This window comes from Trachypithecus francoisi, unplaced genomic scaffold, assembly GCF_009764315.1.
Source record: "Trachypithecus francoisi isolate TF-2019V2 unplaced genomic scaffold, Tfra_2.0 Lachesis_group11, whole genome shotgun sequence".
NCBI classification, from domain to species: Eukaryota; Metazoa; Chordata; class Mammalia; order Primates; family Cercopithecidae; genus Trachypithecus; species Trachypithecus francoisi.
The window spans coordinates 53984212-54011744 of NW_022681456.1; the positions used below are offsets into that span (position 1 = coordinate 53984212).

The following is a 27533-nucleotide window of genomic DNA, read 5'->3' on the forward strand; positions in this document are numbered from 1 at the left end:
TGGGTACAAGTGGAGGTGTCTAGGATATTCACTTCCTTCTTCCCTGTTGAGTTCATAAATGTTGCAGAAGCATGTGGTCATACTTGTGCTAATAATCCTAGAATGATGAATCTTATTGAGTACTTGCTGTGTCCAAAGTGCTTTACATAGAGTTCTTTCAATTCTCATGATTATCTTATAAGGCAGGAATAATATTTATTTCCATTTTATAGATGAGAGACGTGAGGTTAAATAAGTAGAATAATTTTTCTGGGGTTAAAAACCTAGTCAACAGTAAAATCGATCTGAACTCTGGCAACCTGACTCTGGAGCCCATATTTTTATTAACTATGTAAAATCACTAGATTTATACATGTAAAACCCTTATTTTCATCTATTTGTATTTTGGAGTTTAAAATAATTAGGCTATAAATAAAACATTCGTTAACCAATACTCTATTTTTACACTGTTATATAAAAATAAAATTTAATTTTTGTCATGAGCTACAGTATTTATTAGCAATAGAAAGAGATGAGAAGGTCAAGATAGTAAGAGTGAGTAAGTCTGAAATAGTTTCTGGCACGTGGGAAAACAATCAGTACGTTTACTACTGTTACTGCTTTTATTTTCATTTCTGGGTAATTTTGATGTAGGTATAATAAAACCTGATTTTGTTTGCCCCCTTTTTTTTTGAGATGGAGTCTCGCTCTGTTGCCCAGGCTGGAGTGCAGTGGCACAATCTTGGCTCACTGCAAGCTCTGCCTCCTGGGTCCACGCCATTATCCTGCCTCAGCCTTCTGAGTAGCTGGGACTACAGGTGCCTGCCACCACCCTGGCTAATTTTTTGTATTTTTAGTAGAGATTTCACCATGTTAGCCAGGATGGTCTCGATCTCTTGACCTTGTGATCTGCCCGCCTCGGCCTCCCAAAGTGCTGGGATTACAGGCGTAAGCCACCACACCCCGGCCCTTTTGTTTACCATTAATAGTTTAAACGGAAAAAAAATCCTTTTTCTTTTTCTAGAAATAATTATGAAATAGCCTTGATGTGGCCTGTTCCCATACCACATTCTCATTGGTTTTTGGTTGGAGACTAAAGATAAACTGTGGCGACTTAACAAGTTTGTTGTATTGATCTTACACATTTAGTTCTTATCAAATAATAGTCTTAAATTACGAATGACACTTTTCAAATTTGTGTTCTTTAATTTGAATCAAGAGGGGAATAATTTTATAAATCCTATCAAAAGCTTTATTTACATGTCATTGTGTTAAATCAGAAGGCAAACTTATTCTTGTATAAATTTTTGTGAAACTTTTGAGACCATTACTTGTGACATGTCCATGTGTTTGTTTTTTTCATACTTGTATTCTCATAGCCTAGAGCATGTAGTTTGTTACTTTTCAGCTTTCAAAGATTTGCCGCTGTTTAATACTGTTATAAATATCTTAAAACTTCTCATCATTTTTTATTGGTTTGCAGCTCCCATTTCAGTGCCGTCTAAAAAGAAAAGAAAAAAAAAACACAAAAACTTAAAAAGCCACAAAACCTAGAGTCTATATATGAAATTATCTCTTATCTAGTAGAAATGTGTTACATTTTATATCAACAGTTCGTTATTTTCATTAATCTGTCAGCAAGTTATAGCAATGACTAGAGAATAGATGTTTCTTAGTGAAGGTGTCTGCTGACTAATGAGAATGAAGAAAAGGGAGAATAGAGTAAAAGAAATTTGGCATCTCATGTAAGAAAATATTTCCAGTAAATCTAGTAGCTTAGTTTTTATATATATAACTGAAAATAGAAAATATTTTAAGTAAACCAAATAACATGAGAAATTATATATAATATATAAATTACATATTGTATATTTATATAAAAATAAATATAAAATATATAATATATAAGATTTACATATAAATAGATATAAGATTTATATATAAGTATATATATAAATTTTATATAACTAGAAATAACTCTTAAAGTCATTAGGAGGTTCAAACACCCAGAAGATTCATTTGAGTGTATGCTCTTATAAGTTATGAATTAAATACTTAATTTTTCTCACAAATAAGAATGTACACTTTTAGCCTTGAGTCTGTTACATGCTCAGTCTAATTATGCTGTTTTTTAAACTTGAATTGACTTATGTAGAATGTATCTTACATATTCCCAGTTTTCCTTATAAAAATGTGTTTAACTGTAGGGAACTGTTTGGAGGTGAGGGTTATGTAATTTCTGAAACTCAAGATTTAGTAAAGATGGATCGGTGTTACGAATTTGTGGGGTTTTTTTTTTTTTCAATGTGTAATTTTCTTTTTCTTTTCTTTTTTTTAATTTTTGGTAGAGACAGGATCTCTCCATGTTTCCCAGGGTGATCTCAAACTCACGTGATCCTCCCAACTCTGCCTCCCAGAGGACCCAGATTAGAGGCATGAGCCACTGTGCCTAGCCTCAATGTGTAATTTTCTTAATAAAATTTTTATTTGGAAAGTAAATTTATAGTACATTGGTTAAAAACTTTTAAAAAAGAAAAGAGAAGGCAAGACAGTCTTAAGGACTTATAAAGGGCAGGATTAGCCAGGGTATGCAACTTACTATTCATAAATAATAGGTGAAGTTAGTGTAGTGGCTCATACCTATAATCCCAGCAACTCAGAAGGCTAAGGTGGGAGGATTACTTGAGGGCCAGAAATTTGAGACCAGCTTGGGCAACATAGCAAGACAACATCTCTTAAAAAAGTAGAAAGAAAAAGAAAAAAATTAGTTGGTTGCTTATAGTAAGCACTTGTAGTCCTAGCTGCAGTGGAGGCTGAGGTGTGAGATGGGAAGCTCACTTGAGCCCCAGAGTCTTCCATGATTGGTGCCACCTCACTCCAGCTTGGGAGACAGTGAGATCCCAACTCTAAATGAAACAAACAACAGGGGAAACAAGACAGTGTTTTACCATTCAGTTAGTTATTAACTGGCTCTTGTTTTCACAAATATGCTTAATTCAGTATTATTTTATTAAGCAACATTTATGCAAAGTAATAAGTGCTTCTCAGCACTTCTCTTCCTACCCCCTCCCCTCCAAGCAACCTTAATAGGTTTAGTAGTTTGTAAAGCACTTTCACATACATTACCTAATAGCCTCATCAAGTGACAGCCAGGGCAGGGATGTCTTTCACAGATGAGGAAAAAGACTTTGTTTACTTCAGTGAACTATTTTACCACATTCCCTCTGAGCAGAAAGAGGAAATACGACTAGTTTTTGTTTTTATAAACAGCATAGACACATCAAGATATGAATGTCAGAAAATATTAACCTTATCTTAGCCAAAATTTTGATGTTAAGCCCTATTTCTTATCTGCAGTGTTTCACAGTATTATTATAGTTTTATCATTCATGTAGCTTCATCAGGACTTTTCTTTCCTTAATACTTTTTGCAACTACTGCATATGATCAAGATAGAAAGATTATACAACTTAAACATTGTTTTCTCCATTTAAAAAGTAATGCATGCTCACTAGAAGATTTAAGAAATAGAGAAAGTTAGGATTAGAAAATCTTAACAAATCTAAGTCAAGCACTGTTAACCTTGCTTTTAGTTTTTACTTCCAGTTTGTTTTTTTAGGCTTTTTGTATGTATAACCGTGAGCATAATGGATGTACACTTTTACATTCTGGTTTACTCCTCACCTTATGTAACATGAATATCTTCACCTTTTAGTTCTCTAAATAATGGCTAGTATCAACTGAGTGATTTCTGCCTTTTAAATGAAGTATAGCATAAATATACCAGAAATCCTCACTATCACTGCTGTGGTAACCCATAATTTCTGTCAACTTTACTTGGATAAAAGATGACTATGATTCTTTTTCTTCGGGGTCAGAATTTTCTTGCAAAGTCAATTCTGTTATAATGCTTGCTTTGGAAATGCAAATTGGTCCTAATTGGTACATTAGGGAACAATTTGACCCTACCTCAAATTTCACCTTTGCTTATACACAGTTTTGTTCACCAGAAATGCTAGGTAAATGCTGAAAACCTTATCCAGCTCAACTGAATACACAAAAGGCTCTCAGTCATTCTTGGCAAACATCTACCAGGTACCTCAGTATGAGCTACAGCTTTGCTTTTGAAGCAGGAAAGTTTCCCTGGCCCCTTTACAGGCAGGAACTGGAGTGCACAGGTACTGGACCTAACCAGGCGCTTTGGTGGGGCAGGGGCAAATTCCACTCACTCAAACCCACTGCATTCTACTCCTTGTGGGAGCGGGGAGCACAGGTGAGCAGGTGCAAGAGCTGGGGTGAGTGCTTTTGGACGCTGGCAGGAATGAATTCTGTACTGTCCCCATGGCAGTATCTAGGGGGATGCCTACTACCCCTGAAGTCCCAGAAGGAGTGTTACAGTTAGTGCTCTTTTAGCTTTTCTGTCCATGGACAGCTTAAGTGTAAAACAGTTCAGTGGGCCCTCTGCCAGCAAGAGCATAGGGTCAGTATGACAGCCTTTAGCATTTGCACCCTTCAGTGTCGAGGAAAAATCAGGTCACATGAATGAATTGAAGGGTGGTGAATATGGAGGATTATGTTGCCAATGAGAGGGGAGCTGGAAAGGGGATGGAGGGGGAAGAGAATCTTTCCCTGGAGCAACACTATCAAGCCATTACTCTGAAGTCAAATGGCTTTTCCTCTTCTCTTCCTCTCCTCTCTCTGGTGGCAGAGCCTGAGGTTTTAATGGGCACAGAATGGGGAGCAGAACAGGCCATGGGTGGTTTTGGAAAAGGCAACATTCAAGCAGGACAACAGGAATGCATGTTCTCATTTTGGGCCACAGTTCAAGGGTTGAGGGTGGGACCCTCACCAGGACCGTCCTCTTCTGCCCAGAATGTTCCTGCCTCCTGTCCCTATCACTTCCACATGTGATGTTACAACTACCAGTCTAATTTCTGATAACTTCTTTCTCACATTTCATATTAACCCATAAGCTGCAACCCTTCTGCTGCCAACCAGCTTCTATGAGGAAACTTCACTGCTTTTTCAAGATAAAATGCCGTATTTATGTATTTCTTAGCTGTTTAACCTGTAAAACTGTACTACCACTTTATGTTAGGCTACTATCTTTTATAATGTGTCACTGATGAAGTTTTAGAACATTGTCCCCCAACCCCATTTTCTGTATAATTCCCCCCACCTTTTTTTTTTTTTTTTGAGGTGGAGTCTCACTCTGTCACCCAGGCTGGAGTGCAGTGGCATGATCTTGGCTCATTGCAACCTCTACCTCCTGGGCTCAAACAACCTTTACCTCCTGAGCTCAAGTGATTCTCCTGCCACAGCCTCCCAAGTAGCTGGGATTATAGGCATCTGCCACCATGGCTGGCTAATTTTTGTATTTTTAGTAGAGATGGGTTTTTGCCATGTTGGCCTGGCTGGTCTCAAATTCCTGACCTCAAGTGATTCACCCACCTCAGCCTCCCAAAGTGCTGGGATTACAGGTGTGAACCACCACGCCTGGCTCCTCATGTTTTTATTGAGTGATTTTTGCATAACACAGTGATTTTAGAAACACTTATGTTGTATTATAACAGAACTAACTCTGGGTAGATGATTCCATAAACTAAATCTTTGCTGTTAAGTAAGACTTCTACATAACATAAATCCATTTAATTTGAGACACTGTGAAGTACTTTAAGCCGGGGTCCCCACCCCTCCGGGTGTGGACTGCTTACCTGTCTGTGGCCTGTTAGGAACCAGTCCACACAGCAGGAGGTGAGCAGTGGGTGAGCATTACTGCCTGAGCTTTGCCTCTTGCCAGATCAGCAACAGCATTAGATTCTCATAGGAGCACGTACCCTATTGTGAACTGCTCATGTGAGGGATCTAGGTTACATGCTCCTTTATGAGAATCTAATGCCTGCTGATCTGAGGTGGAACAGTTTCATCCCAAAACCATCCTCCCTGCCATCCCCCTGGTCCATGGAAAAATTGTCTTCTCTGAAACTGCTCTCTGTTGCCATAAAGGTTGGGAATAGCCAGTTAAGACCTTTAGTTCTCAACTTCATTCTCAAGCTCTTTCATAAGAAACCGACTAGAACCTGTTCGTTTAGAGAGTAATAATTTATTTAGACATAGTTTTCATTCAAGATTTAAGATGTTGCAACACAACAATGTTAACTTCTTTTCCTAAATGGAACTTAATGATTTTTTTTTTTTTTTTTTTTTTTTGAGTCAGTTTCGCTCTTGTAGCCCAGGCTGGAGTGCAATGGTGCAATCTTGGCTCACTGCAACCTCCGCCTCCTGAGTTCAAGTGATTATCCTGCCTTAGCCTCCTGAGTACCTGGGATTACAGGCATGTGCCACCATGCCCGGCTAATTTTGTATTTTTAGTAGAGACAGGGTTTCACCATGATCATCGTTTTAACCAGTAGTTCTTGCTTTGAGAACCACCAAGTAGACACAAACTTCCTTGGTTTGTTGGTCAAGGGTCAAGACCAGAAAAATCTGCCAGATTCTTCTTTTTTTTTTTGAGATAAGGTCTCACTCCAGTGCCCAGGCTGGGGTGCAGTAGTGCAATCATGGCTCACTGCAGCCCTCAATTCCCAGGCTTAGGTGATCCTCCAGCCTTGGCCTCTCAAGTGGCTGTAACTACAGGCATGTGCCACCACACCCTAATTTTTAAATTTTTAAAAATTAAATTGCTAATTTTAAATTTTTTTGTAGAAACGGGATTTTTCTGTGTTGCTCAGGCTGGTCCTGAACTCCTGGGCTAAAGAGGTCTGCCTGCCTTGGCCTCCCAAAGTGCTGGAATTACAGGTGTGAGCCAGTGCACCTGGCCAGAAATCAGCCAGATTCTATTCTATTCTATTCTTTATTTATTTATTTTGAGTCAGAGTCTCGCTGTGTCGCCCAGGCTGGAGCGCAGTGGCCGGATCTCAGCTCACTGCAAGCTCCGCCTCCCGGGTTTACGCCATTCTCTTGCCTCAGCCTCCCGAGTAGCTGGGACTACAGGCACCCACCTTCATGCCCAGCTAGTTTTTTGTATTTTTTAGTAGAGACGGAGTTTCACCGTGTTAGCCACTCTGGTCTCGATCTCCTGACCTCTTGATCCGCCTGCCTCGGCCTCCCAAAGTGCTGGGATTACAGGCTTGAGCCACCATGCCCAGTCTGCCAGATTCTTTAAAGGTGAGAAATCCAAACTAAAGATGACCAAAGGAATCTCTCAGTAGTTGAAAGCGAGTCTTCTTGGGCTATATATGGCCCTTTCTAAAGAAATCTATTCCTTTCAAGATCTTTTCTCTTTCTCTCTTTCTCTCTTTTTCTCTCTCTCTCTTTCTTTCTCTCTTTCTCTTTCTTTCTCTCTCTCTCTCTCTCTTTCTTTTCCTTTTTCTTTTCTTTCTTTTTCTCCCTTCCTTTCCTTTCCTTCTTTCTTTTCCTTTCCTTCTTTCTTTTTTTCTTTTCTTTCCTTCCTCCCTCCCTCCCTCCCTCCCTTCCTCCTTTCCTCCCTCCCTCCCTCCCTCCCTCCCCCCCTCCCCCCTGCCCCCTTCCTCCTCCCCTCCCCTCCCCTCCCCTCCCTGTCACCCAGACTGGAGTGCAGTGGTGCAATTCTCCTGTCTTAGCCCCTCGAGTAGCTAGTATTATAGGCACGTGCCACCAAGCCTGGCTAATTTTTGTATTTTTAGTAGAGACGGGGTTTCACTTTGTTGGCCAGGCTGGTCTCAAACTCCTGACCTCAAGTGATCCATCTGCCTCAGCCTCCCAAAGTGCTAGGATTACAGGTGTGAGCCACTGCTCCTGGCAAGATCTATTATTTCTATATTAGAATATGTTCTGTATTTTACCCAATGCTGTCAGACATGCAATAGCATTGACCTTTCTAGTTAATAGATTTGGAAATAATACATGAAAGTCATAAAATGATTATTTAAAATAAATTGGGGATTCTTGTACATTTTGTGGACTGGTGGATTTGTGAACTTTTCTAGGTCATAAATATTATTAATATTTATATAATATTACTGTGTACCAGGTACTATTCAAAGTACTTTCCATTCAGCTAATTCCTTGATAGTCCTAGGGAGATGCTTTTATTATTCTTATTTTACAAATGAGTAAACTGAGGCACAGTGAAGTTTAATGACTTGTATGAGATTAAACAGGTAATTTGCAGATTGTGTCAGCATATGTTGCATTACCTCATGGTAGTAATGTTAACTTGCCTAGCATGGGTAGGAAATAGGTACAGTGTGGTAGTTTGATTAGCAGTTTGATTAGCTTATTTAAACTCCAAGTGACTGGATGGTACCAGTAACTACATTTCTTTTCTTTTTAACATAGGGTTTCATTTTATTTTTTCCCAAAAAGTAACTTCTTGGATATATGGCTGTAGATTTCACAGATCCACTCAGATCTTTACTTTGTTTTAGCTATAGTACAAAGTCAGAAAATAACTTGTTCTGAATTAGGTAGTCTAACATCTAGAGTTTCTTCATTATAATGAAAAACCATGTAATAATATTTGGTGTCATTTTAAGTGCATTTTGTGCATTTATTTGGAAATTAACCACTAAACTGATGATACTGTTCCCTGTTTTCATTGAGATGTAATTCAAATGCCATAAAATTCACCCTTTTAAGGTGTACAGTTCAGTATTTTTAGGACATTCACAGTGTTCACAACCATTACTGCTGTCTAGTTCCAAAATTTGTTCTACCCTGAAGGAAACTTCATACCCTTCATATCCATTCTTCCTCTGCCCCTATCCCCCAGCAACCAGTAATATGTTTTCTCTCCTTATAGATTTGTGTATATGGAATATTTCAGATAAATGGAATCATACAGTATATGGCTTTATTGTTTTTTTGGTTTTTTTGATTTTTTTTGAGACAGAGTCTCGCTGTGTCACCCAGGCTGGAGTGCAGTAGTGCGATCTCGGCTCACTGCAACCCCGCCGCCTTGTGGGTTTAAGTGATTCTTGTGCCTCAGCCTCCCAAGTGTCTGGGACTACAGGTAGGCACCACCCCACCCAGCCAATTTTTGTATTTTTAGTAGAAATAGGGTTTTGTCATGTTGGCCAGGCTGATCTTGAACTCCTGGCCTCAAGTGATCTGCCTTCCTGGGCTTCCCAAAGTGCTGGGATTATAGGTATGAGCCACTGCACCTGGCCAAGTATGTGGCTTTTTGTGTCTCATCATTTACTAAGCATAATTTTTTCAAGATGATTCCATATTGTAGTTTGCATGGATGTACTATATTATGTTTTACCATTTGGATTAACATAATGGACATGTTAGATTCTTTACACTTTTTGACTAATATGAAATATACATATAATAGACAATATGCTATGAACATTCATGTACAAGTTTTTGTGTGACCCTTATTCTTAGTACACAGAAATTTTTCATATTGCTTAGTTGAAGGCTTTTAAAAAATATATATATACACATTATATGTCAAATATTTATTGAATAGTTCAAAGATGCAGAGTACTATGCTTGGCTGTTTAGGACACCCATGTTGATAATAAGGAATGTATAATTTTACCTATTTCTACTGTATATAATAAACTATATTTGGAGAGTGTTTTCTGGACTTGTCTAGCTCTCAGGTGGTGAAACTTGAGCAGCCACATATATTTGATCTCTTTAGGATAATTCACTATATTTAATATACCAGAAAATGAGTATGTATGATATTCCCTAACTGAAACAACTTAAATTTTTAATAATGAGATACATTAAAAACTATAATATATTGCTATAGAGTTATAATGCAGCCATTAAAATGATGCTATAGAAAAATATTACATAAGAAAATTATTACCTGTTTATGTAAAATGGAGGAGAGAGCATAGTACAAAAAACTATGATACAAAGCAAAGTATCATAATATATATAAAGTATTATCTGAGAACTATTCATATGATAAACTGCTAAAATTCTGTGTAAAAGAAGATATTGTTTATTTTTCTGGGAGGAGATAAATATTTTTCCTAAGATTTTTAAAAGGAATCTAATCCAAAAGGCTAAACATTTGCTAATATGTTATAAAATGTTAATGGACATTGTCTCTGGGTTAGTGGAATTACTCTTATTTGTATTTTCTGTTTTCTATAATAAATATGTATCAATTTCAATAAAGAGTTATGAGAGTTTAATGAGACTTGATTTTGATTTTTAGTTGTTGGGGTATGTGCTTATGTGTATGTTTGTATGTAAAGGAAGAAGAGAGATAAACAGAGCAAGGAGCTGTTTTGAAGAGTGAGAGTGGCAGAGGTTGAAGAGAATAGGGCAGTGAAAGACACTAAAAGGACGGAAGCCAGTCATGTAGTTGCTGGTTATTTAGGAATTTCAGAATATATCCTGTACTTCTGAATATTTGATACTTATTGTAAAAGTAGGATTTACCCTTGAGTCTTGTATTTCTTCTCATTGCTAAAGCTTTATAATGTCTATTTTAGTGGAAAATTCCTCTAGCTGTAATCTCTTAATGCTGCCAATCTCATTCTCATGATAGTTTTAGAATAATAGCGTAATTTCCCCCAACACAACACCCCCTGGTGTTTCTACATAAGATGCGAAACTTCCCAGAGAGGGAAAACTTCCAGTAAGGGGTGGCATTTATTTTTGATGATACTGTTTCTTTTCCCTTTTCTGAGCATTATAGTTCATGTCTTTGTAGCTAAGAGTGGAGGGAGGATTCTTTTTGGATCATATTAGAGATTTGTGTTAACATTCATAAATAGAATGTTAAAAACTTTTTAGAGTTAATGAAGCAGCCTTTTATTCTGAGTATTTTGCACTGTGCATATCCGGCCTTTAAAATAGGTTAAGCGGCTAAATTTGGCAATAAGATCAAGCAACACAATTCTTCGCAATTATGACAGTATTTCCTAAAAACATAATACATGTTGGGAATGAAGCACTGATCTTGTTTTTCACTATTCCTTGCATTTGCATAATGAAGGCCGGGTGTGGTGGCTCATGCCTGTAATCCCAGCACTTTGGGAGGCCGAGGTGGGCAGATCACTTGAGTCAGGAGTTGGAGACCAACCTAGTCAACATGGGGAAACCCCATCTCTACTAAAAATACCAAAAACTAACCGGGCTTGGTGGAGGGTGCCTGTAATCCCAGCTACTTGAGAGGTGGAGGCAGGAGAATTGCTTGACTGCGGGTGGAGGTTGCAGTGAGCCGAGATAGTGGCATTGCACTCCAGCCTGGGCAACAGGAGCGAAACTCTGTCTCAAAAAAAAAAAAAAAAAATTGCATAATGATGCCGTTTATGTATCATTGACAAGCCTAAGATGGAAAGTTTTAAAAATTGTTAATAAATTAAACATTTTTGAAATATTGTTTTAAACTTGTTCATCAAGCAAATACACGACTACTAATGGACATCCATGTTTCTGGATGGTTTGTTTGTAGCTGTCAGCATTATAGTTTCTACTTAAAAGGTCATGGATGGATGCAGAAAGTTGGACTTCTGTTTTTGTGTAAAACGGGTCCTTTAAAATGCTTCTAATGGTCTTCTTTAATAATACGGTATGGCTTTAGTGATACCTGCCTCTGTTGATTTTCTTTTTACCACTTTGCTGGTATTACCCATTCTTATTTGTAGTTCTTTCTTTCCTGTACCTCTTCTTTACGTATTGGTATTACTTGATTTTTTTTGTTTTTGTTTCTTTTTACAGGGTCTCACCATGACACCCAGGCTGAGTGCAGTGGTGTAATCGCTTACTGCAGCCTCAACCTCTTGGGCTCAAGCAGTCCTCCTACCTCAGCCTCCCAAGTCCCAAGTGCTCGGGACTCCAGGAACATGCCACCATGCCTGACTAATTTTTTATTTTTGTCTTTGTAGAGACAGGGTCTCATTATGTTGTCCAGACTGGTCTTGAACTCCTGGGCATAAACAGTCGTCCTCCCTTGGCCCCACAAACAATCCTGCCTTGGCCCCACAAACAGTCGTCCTGCCTTGGCCCCACAAACAGTTGTCCTGCCTTGGCCCCACAAACAGTTGTCCTGCCTTGGCCCCACAAACAGTCGTCCTGCCTTGGCCCCACAAACAGTTGTCCTGCCTTGGCCCCACAAACAGTTGTCCTGCCTTGGCCCCACAAACAGTCCTCCTGCCTTGGCCCCACAAAGTGCTGAGATTATAGGTGTGAGCCACTATGCTAAGCCTACTCAGTTGTTAATCTTAGACTTTATTCTCTTTTGGTTTTGTGTATTTGTGGTAGAAATTTCATTCACTCCGATGACTTCAATTACTATCTATACGTAATGCTGAAGACTCCAGATCGTTAGCTCCATACTTATATAATTAACAGCTATTAAATATCTGCTGTTAGATATCTCAGAAGCGTACTAAACTAAGCATTTTCAGAAGTAAGCTTATGAAACCTGATGGATTTCAGTAGTTGACATCAACATCTACTTTTGCTCAAGTCAGTAGCCTGGACATTATTTCTGACACATACATTTTTTTCCTATCTCGCCCATATCCATTCATTCACCAAGCCTTGTTGAGTTTATCTTCTGAGTATCTCATTGCCATCACACCAATCTAGGGCACCATCATCTTTTACATAGGTGATTACAACAGCCTCCACATTGGCCTCTCTGTCTCCATTTAGCTCATCTCCAGTATATTTTATAAAAATGATACTGTAACTTTCCTTGCTTTAATGGCTTACTGTTACCATTAAATGGAATCTGAATCAGGGTGATATACAAGATAATCTGCTAGGGTGCAGGAGGAAAATATTGGAACTTTTATTCATATTTACCTTTTTATTTGAAAAACACTAAGGCATTAATATTTAAAAGCTACTACTGTGTAATAGTTATTTAGTCATTCCTTCTTTGCTGTATATGTCAGATGGTCATTTGGTACTAAAGGTGTCCTGAGGGAAGCATGCTTTATTCACTTTCTGCATGTTGCCCAGCACTATAATTTGAATGTCCATCTGTGTGGATTTATGAGTTATCTAGTTTATTACAAAATATGCAAGTCTGGGATTAGGGAATTTATGGAGAAAATCAAGTGTCTAACTGCAAATAAGATCACATTGCTTTTCAGCTGGTAAGATACACAAAATCAAATCTGTTCTCATGAATTAAGAAAAATTATGCTGATTTTGAGGTTTTAAGTGAAACTTTTAAAGAAAATTCTCATTTTTTTGTAAGGCATCCCTTTCTGCTTTGATAGCCATTAAAAATCAATATTCAAACTGATGTTAGAACTAGATCTTTGAATCTCTGTATCATGTGGTGTTAAGATCTTCAGAAATAATGAAGCATATTCAATTTTTAATTTAAAATATTTGTGAGAACAAATTTTTGTACCATAAATAAAACAAATTTTAGTCTTTTTCTTATGCCATATTTTTGGGATGCAGATGATTATTTTATATTGTCATATTGTAAATCCTATAAAAATGGTAGATAAGTAAACATACATACCAACATGGGTATGTAATTGTGAATAATATTTGGAGACCCTTAGTTTAAATTCTTCCATAAAATAACTTTCAGGGCCAGGCGTGGTAGCTCAGACTTCTACTCCAAGCACTTTGGGTGGCCAAGGCAGGAAGATTGCTTGAGGCCAGGACTTCAGGACCAGTCTGGGCAACATAGCAAGACCTAACTTCTAAAAAAAAAATTAAGATAAATTAGCGGGCATGGTCACACATGCAGCCACTCCAGAGGCTGAGGTGGGAAGATTGCTTGAGCCCAGGAATTTGAGTTTACAGTGAGCTATGATTGTCCACTGCACTCCAGCCTGGGCCACAGAGTGAGAACCTGTCTCTCAAAAACAAAAAACAAAAAACAAAAAACTTAGGTTTCCTGCTTGCTTTTTCACCCTCATATTTATTATTACTCTTAAGTTTACACTCCATGCTTTAGCCATATTGGAGTTCTCTGTTTCTCAAATGGACTACAGTTTCTAGGTTTTTGCACATTTTTCTCCTTTTTAAGTTTCAGCCTTCTCTTAACATAGTGGTACCCAGAGTATAGTCCTTGAACTGTTTGTTATCAATCTAAGACAAGAAAAGAACTTGAGAAAATAAGCATTTCACAACTTGAATTGCATTTTGACTTGTCATCATCACATCCAAGTGCATGATCAGTGGATTACTCTGTGAACAGAATATAGAGTTGTTCAAGTGCAGTGGTGAGTTGCATGCTAATCATGCACAGCAGGACTGTTAAAATGTGTGACATTTTGAAGTTAGTCATTTGTAACCCAAAAATGTATAAGAATTAAATAAAATGTGGCTGGCTCATGCCTATAATCCCAAAACCAAGGCAGGAGGATAGCTTGAAGCCACAAGTTTGAGACCAGCCTGGTCAACATAGTAAGACACGTCTCTACAAAAAAAATAATTAGCCAGTTATGGTGGCATATGCCTGTAGTCCAGCTACTTGGAAGGCTAAGGTGGAAAGATCACTTGAGCCCAGGAGTTCTGAAGTTTCAAGGCTGCAGTGAGCCATGATGACACCTCTGTACATCAGCCTGGGTGACGGTGCTGCAAGACCCTGTATCCCCCCGCACCCCCTGCCAAAAAACAAAGCATTTATTTTTAAAATCTCATTAATTTTAATTATTCTTGTGCCATAAATAATTTAAAAATACATAGTAATAAAAAATGTAAAACTCTTTTTCATTCTTTTGAATTTTATCTTTTACAAGTAATAGTTAAATCCTGGAAGCAAAATTTATATTATTTATAGGTCTGATTTACTGATGACAACACAAGCTTTACTGGACTTTATTGACAAAGATACACTTTTTTGAATGCGATAGCAGTAGTAAACCAAATGATGATAATGGAAGCAATTTCAAAGAGATACAAATCAGAAGAATTTGTACTAGTTTTCTTGGAAAGTACTAAGTGTCTTATGTTTAGTTTTTAGCCATAATTGATGGGCAAAGTGCTAAAACCAAAGTGGGTTGTTTGGAGATACACTGGCTATTTAAACAATATAAAATGATCAAAATTTAATTGGTAGTTGTAGGCCTGACATGTTCAAAACCAATTCATCAAATATGTTCAAAACCAAGTTCATTATTTGAAAGAATATTACAAAGATGGCCGGAGCAGATGTTCAGGATTTCACATATAATCATTAGTATTTTTGGGGTTTCTGATAGTCTCACTTGAGGTTGCTAACATTAAAAAAAAAAAAAACCTGCATACAAATGACAAGACAAAATATATTTTCTTGGAAATGTTGGATGAATTTGTAGTAAAGAAGACAGTTCCCGTACCACTTTCCAGCAACACCATAGCTTGATGTATTTAGGGACAGGATAGTGATATGGAAAACTAACTCTCAGACAAATAAGGATAGCAAAGGAATTTTTGTTACAATTTGATGAACACATTGGTTTTGCTAACATAGGAAGTAACAATTTATTTTTCACCCTCATTGCTAACAAATACAGCTTGCTCTAAACTATATAACACTTGCAAAGGGTTACAGTATCAGCAAATGTGGTTTGGAGTTTTGCTTTACTTTTGTAGGAGTATATTCTAATTATGCAGGCACAGTGATAAGAAAAACATGCTGAAGCTTGTACCAGAATGTAAATCGGTGTCCTGCTTCTTGCATTGAGAAAGTCTTGCTTTGTCAGCTGAACTCAATGGTGTTCTTGCTATATCAGCTGAATTCACAGTATAGTTCACTAAAAGTGTGAATTATTAAACACTAATTTATTAAATGTGAGGTTTCTAAAAAATTAGATACTGTAGTTTGGGAGTTAGCTGATCAACTGTTATCAGATGCTAGTGTGTACATTGGTCTTCAAAGCAACCTTTTCAGTCAAGAGTATTCGAACTTTGGGATGAACTCTTGGTGTTTTTGCAAGATAAGAAACCAGTTTGGTTCCCAGCTTTTCAAATATGTGAGTTAGACTTACTGTCTGATAGCCTCATTCTTTGTTTATTTTTTAAGTGATCTTAGCTTTCCATGCAAAGAAGGAATGTCAGTCAGCAGGGCTCAGTGGCTCACGCTTGTAATCCCTGCACTTTGGGAGGCCGGGGCAGGTGGATCACAAGGTCGGGAGCTCAAGGCCAGCCTGGCCAACATTGTGAAACCCTGTCTCTACTAAAAATAGGAAAATTAGGCCGGACGCAGTGGCTCATGCCTGTAATCTCAGCACTTTGGGAGGCTGAGGCGGGCAGATCACAAGGTCAGGAGATCGAGACCATCCTGGCTAACACGGTGAAACCGTGTCTCTACTAAAAGATACAAAAAATTAGCTGGGCATGGTGGCGGGCACCTGTAGTCCCAGCTACTCGGGAGGCTGAGGTGGGAGAATGGCGTGAACCCGGGAGGCGGAGCTTGCAGTGAGCCGAGATCGTGCCACTGCGCTTCAGCCTGGGCGACAGAGTGAGACTCTATCTCAAAAAAAAAAAAAAGACAGCCGGGCGCAGTGGCTCAAGCCTGTAATCCCAGCACTTTGGGAGGCCGAGACGGGAGGATCACGAGGTCAGGAGATCGAGACCATCCTCGCTAACACGGTGAAACCCTGTCTCTACTAAAAATACAAAAATTAGCTGGGCGAGGTGGCGGGCGCCTGTAGTCCCAGCTACTCGGGAGGCTGAGGCAGGAGAATGGCGCGAACCCGGGAGGCGGAGCTTGCAGTGAGCTGAGATTCGGCCACTGCACTCCAGCCTGGGCGACACAGCGAGACTCCCTCTCAGAAAAAAAAAAAAAAAAAAAAAAATTTGCTGGGCATGGTGGCAGGCACCTGTAATCCGAGCTACTCAGGAGGCTAAGGCAGGAGAATCACTTGAACCCAGGAGGCGGAGGTTGCAGTGAGCCGAGAAGGGTTTTCAATGGCAGATAAGATCAGGTGACAAAAATGAAAGTTGGATATTTGAGGAGAAAGTTACCTTAGCTTGTTATAAATGGTACTACGATACAGTAACAACTATCAGTAAAGTAGATGGTGATCTTGATATTGCACATTTGAAAAGGTTACAGTCAAATACCTTAGACATTTGATAGGACACTTTTATTTTCTATCACAAGAAAATCCATGGGTAAGAAATTCATAGACGAGGAATCAATTTTTTAAAACCAGAAGTCACTTTAGATTTGACTGTAAATTTGCTGGATAAATTATTGGAAATGGATACAAGTCAGTAAAGGATTGAAAACAAATTTTGAAAAGCAAATTTTCTGCATTTTAGACAAAAGTTTTAAGAAATGAATGTCCAAGCTTGTTGAAATTGCATTAAAATCACTCCTATTTCTGTCATTTGAGACTGTTTTCTCTCAGTGCTATTAAAACACAGAAATAGTTTAGATATACATTATCCCTTGTTGAGTAGCATTGTCATCAGTCCAACATAGATTAACAAATGTGGTAACTGGCTTTCAAGATAGCCTCCAGTGAACCCTACCTCCTAATGTTTGCACCGTGTATAATCCTCTCACACAATATACCAGGTTGATATGTGTGAACAATAGAATAAGTTCAGTGTGATAGTATGTCCCTTTTGAGGTTGCATTATGACAGACACTGCAGCATCTGTCTCAGTTGTTCTGTCACTTTGTCTCTGGAAGCCAGCTGCCATGTGGTGAACAGGCCAGTGGGGAGGCCAACATAGTGAGGAACTGAAGCCGTTGTCATCAGTCATGTGAGTGAGCTTAGAAGCAGATTCTCCAGCCCAGTTAAGCCTTCAGATAAGCCTTCAGATAACTGAAGTCCCAGCCAACATCTTGATTAAAAGCTCATGAGAAGCCCTGAATCATAATCACCCACCTAAGCTGCTTCTAAATTCCTGATGAATGGGAACTTTGAGATAAGAAATGTGTGTTCAAAGTTTGGGGGTAATTTTCAATGGAGTAATAATACGGCAAACAAGAAGCAAACTCATTTGTTACATTAAAAACTTTAAATACTGACATATGTGCTGTTCAGAGGACGTGAATTGGTATTTAAGGAATTGCTGTTTTACTTACAACTTTTGATTAAATTAAAATTACAGCATGACAAAATTATCAGTGTGGTAGCAGTTTTCTGTATTAATTGCCTGTATGCATACTTACAGTGGAGAATTTGCCACTTTATGTAATTCTTTTCTTTTTTTCTATTTATAATTTTGTGGATCTGAATCTAATGAAACATTTGGACTTATGACCTTTTTAACTTTTACTTTTCCAGCAGTTCATTTTAATTTTACTTTTTAAAAGTGTTGGTCCATGAAAGATTGGAATTTTGAAGAAGGAAAGTGGTTTTTCAACACAGATAGTCTGGGAGATCTAGGCCAGGCACAGTGCTAACTCCTGTAATCCTAGCACTTTGGGAGGCCAAGGTGGGTGGATTGCTTGAGCCCAAGAGTTTGAGACCAGTCTGGGCAACATGGTGAAACCCTGTCTCTGGAAAAAAAAAAAAACAAAATAATTTACCCGGTGTGGTGGTCACATACCTGTAGTCCCAGCTACTCAGGAAGCTGAGGTGGGAAGATCGCTTAAGCCCAGGAAGTCAAAGCTGTGGTGAGCTGTGATTGCACCACTGCACTCCAGTCTGGGTGACAAGAGTGAGACCCCATCTCAAAAAAATCTGGGAGATCTGTCCTATCATAGTTCTCATAGTATCCATCACTGACCTTGTTTTACTGATCATGTTGCTTTATTTATTATTAGTTATATTCCCATTTAACCGAAAGCTCTATCAAGGGCAGAGTCCACGTTTATGTTCGCTGTTAAGTCTTCAGTATCCAGAACAGTGTTCATTACTTAACACCTACTCAGTCATTACTTAACACCTACTCAGTAGATAATGGTTGAAAGAATTAATGGTACTTTTACATTATTTTCATTGTGTTGGAATAATGATTAACTTCTGCAGTTACAAATAAGTTGCTGCTATAGCCATATGTCCTTGAGGAATGTTAATTTTTTTAAGCTGAATAGAAAATATTCTTGGTGTTTTTCTTGCTGAATACTAGAGATCTTAATAAAATGTTTATATTTCCACAGCACAACCAGTGTCTCTGAAGAAGATGTCTCAAGTAGATATTCTCGAACAGATAGAAGTGGGTTCCCTAGATACAACAGGGATGCAAATGTTTCAGGTAATCTGGTTTCAAGTAGCACACTGGAAAAGAAAATTGAAGATCTTGAAAAGGTATGGATTATAAGTTAGTTAAGATTGATAAAATTAATATACCATTAGAATTCTTTTGTTTCATAGCAGCTGAGCGAGAAAGGAAATAATATTCCTTAATATTTAATATATGCTCTTCTATTCTGCCAAGTGTTACCTTTAATATATTAAAAGTCTTTGTTTTTGAAGTGGTTAGAAGCCTGAGCTGGCAAATATATACTACTGTGTATTTATTATATTGTCTGAATAGATTTTCATTTGTCACTTTACAAATTACAGGAGTAAATTTGAGTTAGGTCCATCTTTGATGTTTGAAACAATTTTGTGTAAGAATATGCCTGTTTAAAAGTGTCTTTCTGTACAAGTCAGATGACTATTGGCATAAATTTATTAACTGTAGGGTCTCAGGTTTGTGCCACTGACATTCACCCCCTAAAATTAGCAATGGTGTTGAATACTTTTGTAATTGTTGAAAATGTGTTTTGTTTTACTTGAGATTATTCTTTATATTATTAAAGATTTAATTTATATGTTATATAAAGAAATTTCATTTTTAAAACTTGTTTCTATTTTATAACATTTATGATTATTTTGAGGTCATATTTCTAAGCTTTAACAACAGTTTCTTCTTGGAATTGTTATTTCATAATTTTATTTATTTTTATTTATCTATATTTATTTTTGAGACAGAGTTTCGCTCTTGTCGCCCAGGCTGGAGTACAATGACGCAGTCTTGGCTCACTGCAACCTCCACTTCCTAGGTTCAAGTGATTCTTCTGCCTCAGCCTCCCAAGTAGCTGGGATTACAGGCATGCACCACCATGCCCGGCTAATTTTTTTTCTATTTTTAATAGAGATGGAGTTTCACCATGTTGGTAAGGCTGGTCTTGAATTCACCTCAGCTTCCTAAAGTGCTGGAATTACAGGTGTGAGCCACTCTGCCCAGCCTATTATTTCATAATTTTAAATTAAAAACTTCAGTAATATGCAATCTACTAGTTTTGAAGGGAGTTGCCCGTGAGTTCCACAAGAGTTTGGATTGAATTGCTAGTAGTTGGCAGCAGCTAAGGGATATGGATGGTTGATTGCTGTCTAGGAGGTTTAGTAGGAAAGAAGCCAAGTTCTGGGCAAAGCCTTTTGAGCTCTGCTTCCCTTTTGCCCCCAAGGTGGCTGGGCAAGTCCAATGCCTTGGATTCTAAATAAGATTTATTTGAAAAAGGTATTGCATTGTTTAAAGAAAAAAAAATTAAAAGTCAGTAATCTACTTTAGTTCCTTCTTTTTATCCATTATCAGTTAACTGGCAGAGCCAGAAGTAAAACTAGGATAATTGTTTTTCTGTTTAGAATTTCTATTGAGCCATCTCCTTTTCTTAAACTTTGTATTTTTAATAAAAATTAATTTTGAATTATTTCAAACAAGATACCCATTAAAAAATAAGGTAGTTCATAACTTACAGTGGTGATAAGCTAAAGAAGTTAAATCACAGGTCGGGCACAGTGGCTGACACCTGTAATCCCAGCATTTTGGGAGGCTGAGGCAGGCAGATCACTTGAGGTCAGAATTTCAAGACCAGCCTGGCCAACATGGCAAAACCCCATCTCTACTAAAAACATGAAAATTACCCAGGCATGGTGGCGTGCACCTGTAATTCCAGCTACTTGGGAGGCTGATGCAGGAGAATTGCTTGAACCCAGGAGGTGGAGGTTGTAGTGAGCCGAGATAATGCCATTGCATTCCAGCCTAGGTGACAAGAGCGAAACACTGTCACACATACATACACACTCACATGAAGTTAAATCATTGAGTCTAGTACATTAGTTTTGTTAAAGACTTGTATAAACATAGCTTTACTCAGGAGCATCCTAACAGCTCCTGTTCCCCTCATTCTCCTTTTGTGGTGGGATCTTTGTTCCTTCACCGAATATTTTGAGGAATTCATTGGAAATCTTAATGTATGTAAGATATTTTACCAAACTTGGCAGATATATGCCATTTAGGAATATTATAAATGACCAATTACTTCCTAATTACTGTTTTTTAAATTGTGTCTACCAGGAAGTAGTACGAGAAAGACAAGAAAACCTAAGACTTGTGAGACTGATGCAAGATAAAGAGGAAATGATTGGAAAACTCAAAGAAGAAATTGATTTATTAAATAGAGTAAGTATTTCATCATATTTCAGGTTTGGAGGGTTTTTTTTTTTCAATTTGATGAAAATATACAAATATGAAGAAATTATTAATTCCATTATTCACTTTGTTCTTTTGTTAGTGAAATAATAATTAGTAAGAAGTATCATTTTCTTCCAAAAACTGATTTCCTTTGGGCAGTTATCAGTTTAGCTCACTTAATTTTATTCTTTCCGAGGTAGACTGCTTTATGGATTTGTTCTGTGTTTTGTTAAAGTCTGGAAGTGACAGGCGCTTTGTCACCACCATACATAAGGGCACTGGCACAGAGTTGCCTCAAGAAATAACTAAAATAGGCCAGGCGCGGTGGCTCACACCTGTAATCTCAGCACTTTGGAAGGCCAAGGAGGGCAGATCACCTGAGGCCAGGAGTTCGAGATCAGCCTGGTCAACATGGTGAAACCCCAACTCTATTAAAAATACGAAAAATTAGCTGGGCATGGTGATGGGCACCTGTAATCTCAACTACTCATAAGGTTGAGGCAGGAGTATCGCTTGATCCCGGGAGGCGGAGGTTGCGGTGAGCCAAGATTGTGCCACCGCACTCTAGTCTGGGTAACAAGAGTAAGACTCTGTCCCCCCACCAAAAAAAAAAAAAAAAACAGTAAAATTGGTACTCTTTATTATTATTATTGTTATTGTTATTTATTTATTTACTTATTTTGAGATGGAGTCTCTCTCTGTTGCCCAGGCTGGAGTTCAGTGGTACGATCTCAGCTTACTGTAGCCCCCACCTCCCGGGTTCAAGCGATTCTCCTGCTTCAGTCTCCTGAGTAGCTGGGACTACAGGCATGTGCCACCACGCCTGGCTAATTTTTGTATTTTTAGGAAAGATGGGGTTTCACCATATTGGCCAGGCTGGTCTCGAACTCCTGACCTCAAGTGATCTGCCTACTTTGGCCTCCCAAAGTGTTGGGATTACAGGCGTGAACCACTGTGCCTGGCCCTAAAATTGGTACTTTATCACTATAGAAATTCCAGATGTCGGCCGGGCGCGGTGGCTCAAGCCTGTAATCCCAGCACTTTGGGAGGCCGAGACAGGCGGATCACGAGGTCAGGAGATCGAGACCATCCTGGCTAACACGGTGAAACCCCGTCTCTACTAAAAATACAAAAACTAGCCGGGCGAGGTGGCGGGCGCCTGTAGTCCCAGCTACTCCGGAGGCTGAGGCAGGAGAATGGCGTAAACCCGGGAGGCGGAGCTTGCAGTGAGCTGAGATCTGGCCACTGCACTCCAGTCCGGGCGACAGAGCGAGACTCCGCCTCAAAAAAAAAAAAAAAAAGAAATTCCAGATGTCTGTGTATCTTCACTTTTTTTCTCCAGTTGTACTTAATGCATCCCCAACTTTAGGTTTAGCCTTAGCCCTATATTCTTTGTAGCTAACTCTCCTTCTTGTTTTCAGCCCCAGAATTTATTTGCTAGAAGCAGTTGTAATTGCTTATTAGGTAACAGTGATGAGAAGAGACTCCATAATTTTGCTTTTTAGAAGGCTTTTGGCTAAGATTGAGGAAAGAATAAGTCTGCTTCAGGGAAAACTGTAGCAAATCCACTATCCAGTCTCAACTCCAACCATGAAAGGAGAAAAAGAGAGGCTTCATCATATGCCGACTTGTTCTAATAAAGCTCTGAGGCATTAACTATAGGTTGTATATGAGGACAGTGGAACTCAGAATTTAACTTGCTGAAAGTCATATAGAGAATCAACTGAGCCAGTATTTGACTTCAGGTATTTTAAGTCTTTCTACTTTTTGTGGACTGCTTTTTGTCTTTGGTTCCAATACAAGTACTCCTATGGCTGGGCGTGGTGGCTCACGCCTGTAATCACAGCACTTTGGAAGGCCAAGGTGGGTGGATCATGAGGTCACGAGATCGAGAGCATCCTGGCTAACACGGTGAAATCCCATCTCCACTGAAAATACAGAAAATTAACTGGGCGTGGTGATGGGCACCTCTAGTCCCAGCTACTCTGGAGGCTGAGGCAGAAGAATGGCGTGAACCCGAGAGGCAGAGCTTGCAGTGAACCAAGACACACCACTGCACTCCAGCCTGGACAGAAGTGCGAGACTCCCATCTCAAAATAAAATACAAGTACTCCTATATTAGTGTTAGAATTTGATCTAGGAAATTCTAAATTAAAAAAATTAAAAAATGTTAAATTAAAAAAAAATGTTTACTTTGTATTTTAGATACAGGGGGTACATGTGCAGATTTGTTACATGGGAGTATTGTGTGATTATGAGGTTTGGAATACAGATCCCATCACCCTGGTAGTGAGCATAATACCTGACAGGTAACTTTTTTTAACCTATGCCACCTTCCTCTGCCCTTTAGTAGTCCACAGTGTCTATTGTTCCCATATTTATATCCATGTGTGCTCAGTGCTTAGCTCCTGCTTACAAGTGGGAACATGCAGTATTTGGTTTCCTGTTTTTGAGTTAATTTGCTTAGGATTCTGGCCTCCACCTCTATCCATGTTGCTGCAGAGGACATGATTTCATTATTTTTTGTGGCTTTATACTATGCCGTGACATATATGTACCACATTTTCTTCATTTAATCTACCATTGATGGACACTTGGGTTGATTACATGTCTTTGATATTGTGAATGGCGCAGCAGTGAACATACACATTCATATGTCTTTTTGATAGAAAGATTTATTTTCTTTTGGTATATAGACAGTAATGGGATTGCTGGGTCTAATGATAGTTCTGTTTTAAGTTCTTTGAAAAATCTCCAAACTGCTTGTTACGGTGGCTGGACTAATTTATATTCCCACCATGGTGTATAAGCATTCCCTTTTCTCTGCAGCCTCACTATCATCTGTTGTTTTTTAACTTTTTACTAATAGCAATTTTTGACTGGCTAATCAAGTTGACACTTCATATTAACCATCACAACTGCTGTGAGTTGGTATTTCATTGTGATTTTGACTTGCGTTTCTCTGGTTAGTGATACTGAGTATTTTTTCATGTTTCTTGGCCGCTTGTATGTCTTCTTTTTGTTTGTTTTGTGTTTTTGTTTTGTTTTTGATTTTTGAGACAGAGTCTTCCTCTGTCACTCAGGCTGGAGTGCAGTGGCGTAATCTCAGCTCATTGCAACTTCTGCCTCCCGAGTTCAAGCGATCCTCCTGCCTTAGCCTCCCACGTAGCTGGAATTACAAGCATGTGCCACCACAGCTATCTAATTTTTGTAGTGGAGATGGAGTTTCACCATGTGTTGGCCTGGCTGGTCTGACCTCAAGTGATCTGCTCGACTCAGGCTCCCAAAGTGCTGGGATTACAGGTGTGAGGGATTACATACACCATGCCATATGTCTTCTTTTAAGAAGTGTCTGTTATGTCCTTTGCTCCTTTTTAATGGTAATGTATAGTGTTTTGCTTGTTGATTTAAGTTCCTTGTTGATTCTGGATATTAGACCTTTGTCGGATGCATAGTTTGTGAGTATCTTCTCCCATTCTGTAGGTTATCTGTTTCCGCAAATATTTATTATTATTATTTTTGCTTTATAGTATGCCATGACATATATTTACCACACTTGGGTTGATTCCATGTCTTTGATGTTGTAAATGGCACAAGAGTGAACATACACATGCATATGTCTTTTTGATAGAAGAATTTATTTTCTTTGGGGTATATAGACAGACAGTAAAAGGTTTTTTTTTTTTTTTTTTTTTATTGCATTATTCTCTTGCTCAGGCCGGAGTGCAGTGGTGCAATCTTGGCTCATTGCAACCTCCGCCTCCTGGGTTCAGGTAATTCTCCTGCCTCAGCCTCCTGAGTAGTTGCAATTACAGGCAAGAGCCACCACACTCGACTATTTTTTGTATTTTTAGTAGAGACGGGGTTTCAGCATGTTGGCCAGGCTGGTCTCGAACTCCTGACCTCAAGAGATCCGCCTGCCTCAGCCTCCCAAAGTGCTGAGATTACAGGTCTGAGCCACCATGCCCAACCTGTTTCTGCAAATATTTTTGATGTCCTTGATGGGTTTGAACTGTCTTAGGCACTGTGGGCCTTAAGAATAATAAAACCCCTGCCTTCATAGAGTTTATAATCTAATAATGGTACATGAATATGTTTTATCATTTAATTCTAAATTTTAGGTAGATTTCAACTGTGGTAATTTTAGCAATCCCGTATTTTTTATTGTTTAAACAAATGTTTCCCAACATTATTCATTTAGTTTGTAAATAAATGCAAATTCTGATCTTGTAAATTTTAAAATAATTTACCTAATTATCCAAAGGCAATATATTAAACGTATTAGAAAGCTTTTATACTATAGCAGTGATTCAAATTGATTACATCAAACTTTAAACTGCAAGAATAAATCTGTAAATGTCTCCTTTTTTAAAGAGTCTGTCTTGAAATCACGTTTCTTGTAACTAAAACTTATGGTGAATTTTTTTTAACCAGATGGTTGTGTATTTGGGACAAGGATTAATGCAGGGAAAAAAGAGGTGGATCATATGCTTTTAAAGCTGGAGAGCGAATACTTAATTTAGTGGCTTTGAATTATTTTTAGCACTAAAACCTTTGCTTCAAAATGTCGTAGAAAAGTCCAACATATAAATTGATCCAGATCAACTCTCTATACTCCAGATCCCCTTTTTTGTAGGCCTCAGTTTTGTCACCTCCCCAGAGTGTTATCCCCATTGTACACCTTTAAAGATCAGACAAAGTGGTAGGAGTGCATCTAGAACTTGTACCTGCACCTTTTGATGCCTAATTTGATACGAGGTTGCAGCCTAGGGCTCAATACCACATATGACTTGCATGGATAGTTTTTTTTTTGCCTCAGTTTTAGGGAAGGGAAGTGAAGTTTGTTTAGCTAAAAAACTAACTTATTTATGATGATTGAAAATTGGAAGATTCACAATTTTAAAGTTCTGACTTTTGGCTTCCTTAGAAAAACTGAAAGATCTTTAAGAGTTGGCCTATAGACTTGTTATAAGAATGAAGATTTAAGTAATGGATGCTCATTTTTGGTGGGACATATTACATCTAAAGTTGTTTTCAGAGCTTACCTTCATTTCAAAATTAATTGGTTGTATGAATTATTTTTGAATGTATATTAAGTGTTTTCATCTCTTATCAAATATTTTTTAGTATTTTTAAAGTATCTTTTTTTTTTTTTTCTTAAGGACCTAGATGACATAGAAGATGAAAATGAACAGCTAAAGCAGGAAAATAAAACTCTTTTGAAAGTTGTTGGTCAGCTGACCAGGTAGAAGATTCAAGACTCAATGTGGAAAAAATATTTTAAACTACTGATTGAATGTTATGGTCAATGCTAGCACAATATTCCTATGCTGCAATACATGAAAATAACTAAGCATGTATATTTATTTCTAGAAAATGGATGTTTGTTTTCAAAATACTTCTTTTTCATTATTGGTTTTAAAAAAAGCATCAACCTTTTATCTCACAAATAAGTAATATCTTTCAGTTATTAAATGATAGGTAATGCCTTTTTGGTTTTGTGTGGTATTCAACTAATACATGGTTTAAAGTCACAGCTGTTTGAATATATTTTATCTTTGGTAGTACATTTTCTCCCTTAGGAATATACATAGTCTTTGTTTACATGAGTTTAAATACTTTTGGGATATTACCTACACATGCCTTATTACTGATGTGTGCAACCTTTTATGTGTTGATGACTCACTCATAAAGGTTTTTGTCTACTGTCATTTCTTTCCACTTATTCTAAGCATTTAGAGTAATAGAGTCATACTTTTGTATAACAGCAACCTTTTAAAAGGAAAGCTCTTATAAAGTCACTGTCATGTTCTAGTCGATTAAATATAAATTTAAGAGAATACTTGAATTGTGCTATAGTAAATAAAAATTTACTATTTTGTGTTTGAATATTGAAAAATTGAATCACTTTAACTCCTGAAAAACATACAATTGTAATTTTAATGTAAAATTTCTTATGTAGGTACTACCTTTTTTTTATTGTTCTAAGGTTTGCAAGTGAACATAGGATATTTTAAAAGTTGTTTGTTCTTCAGGCCTGGAAAGTGTACAAAGTCAGTGTAGGAGAAAAAAATCCATATTTTTATTATATTAGCATGCACACTAAAATAAAAAACCAAAATGTTATTCATACTTAAAACATTTATACAAAACAATATGTAAGCAGAAATAGTACTAAAATACTTTGCCTGATTTCTAAGTTGAAGAATAACGCTGTGACACAGTTTTTTTCATATGAGAGAATATTCCCCTATTTCAATTTTAAGGGATTTTCTT

At 37.9% G+C, this 27533-nt stretch overlaps 1 protein-coding gene across 4 annotated transcripts in view; it reads left to right on the forward strand.

Annotated features, from left to right (window-relative positions):
- PAWR (pro-apoptotic WT1 regulator) overlaps nucleotides 1-27146 on the forward strand; it is a 90303-nt gene extending 63157 nt beyond the window's left edge. For all 4 annotated transcript variants that reach the window (XM_033221171.1, XM_033221174.1, XM_033221173.1 and 1 more), the window contains exons 5-7: nucleotides 18958-19105; nucleotides 21141-21245; nucleotides 26420-27146. In XM_033221171.1, the coding sequence (XP_033077062.1) occupies nucleotides 18958-19105; nucleotides 21141-21245; nucleotides 26420-26506 (340 nt within the window). In that variant the 3' untranslated portion in view covers nucleotides 26507-27146. The remainder of the gene's footprint in view (nucleotides 1-18957; nucleotides 19106-21140; nucleotides 21246-26419) is intronic.
- Nucleotides 27147-27533: the final 387 nt, after the last annotated feature.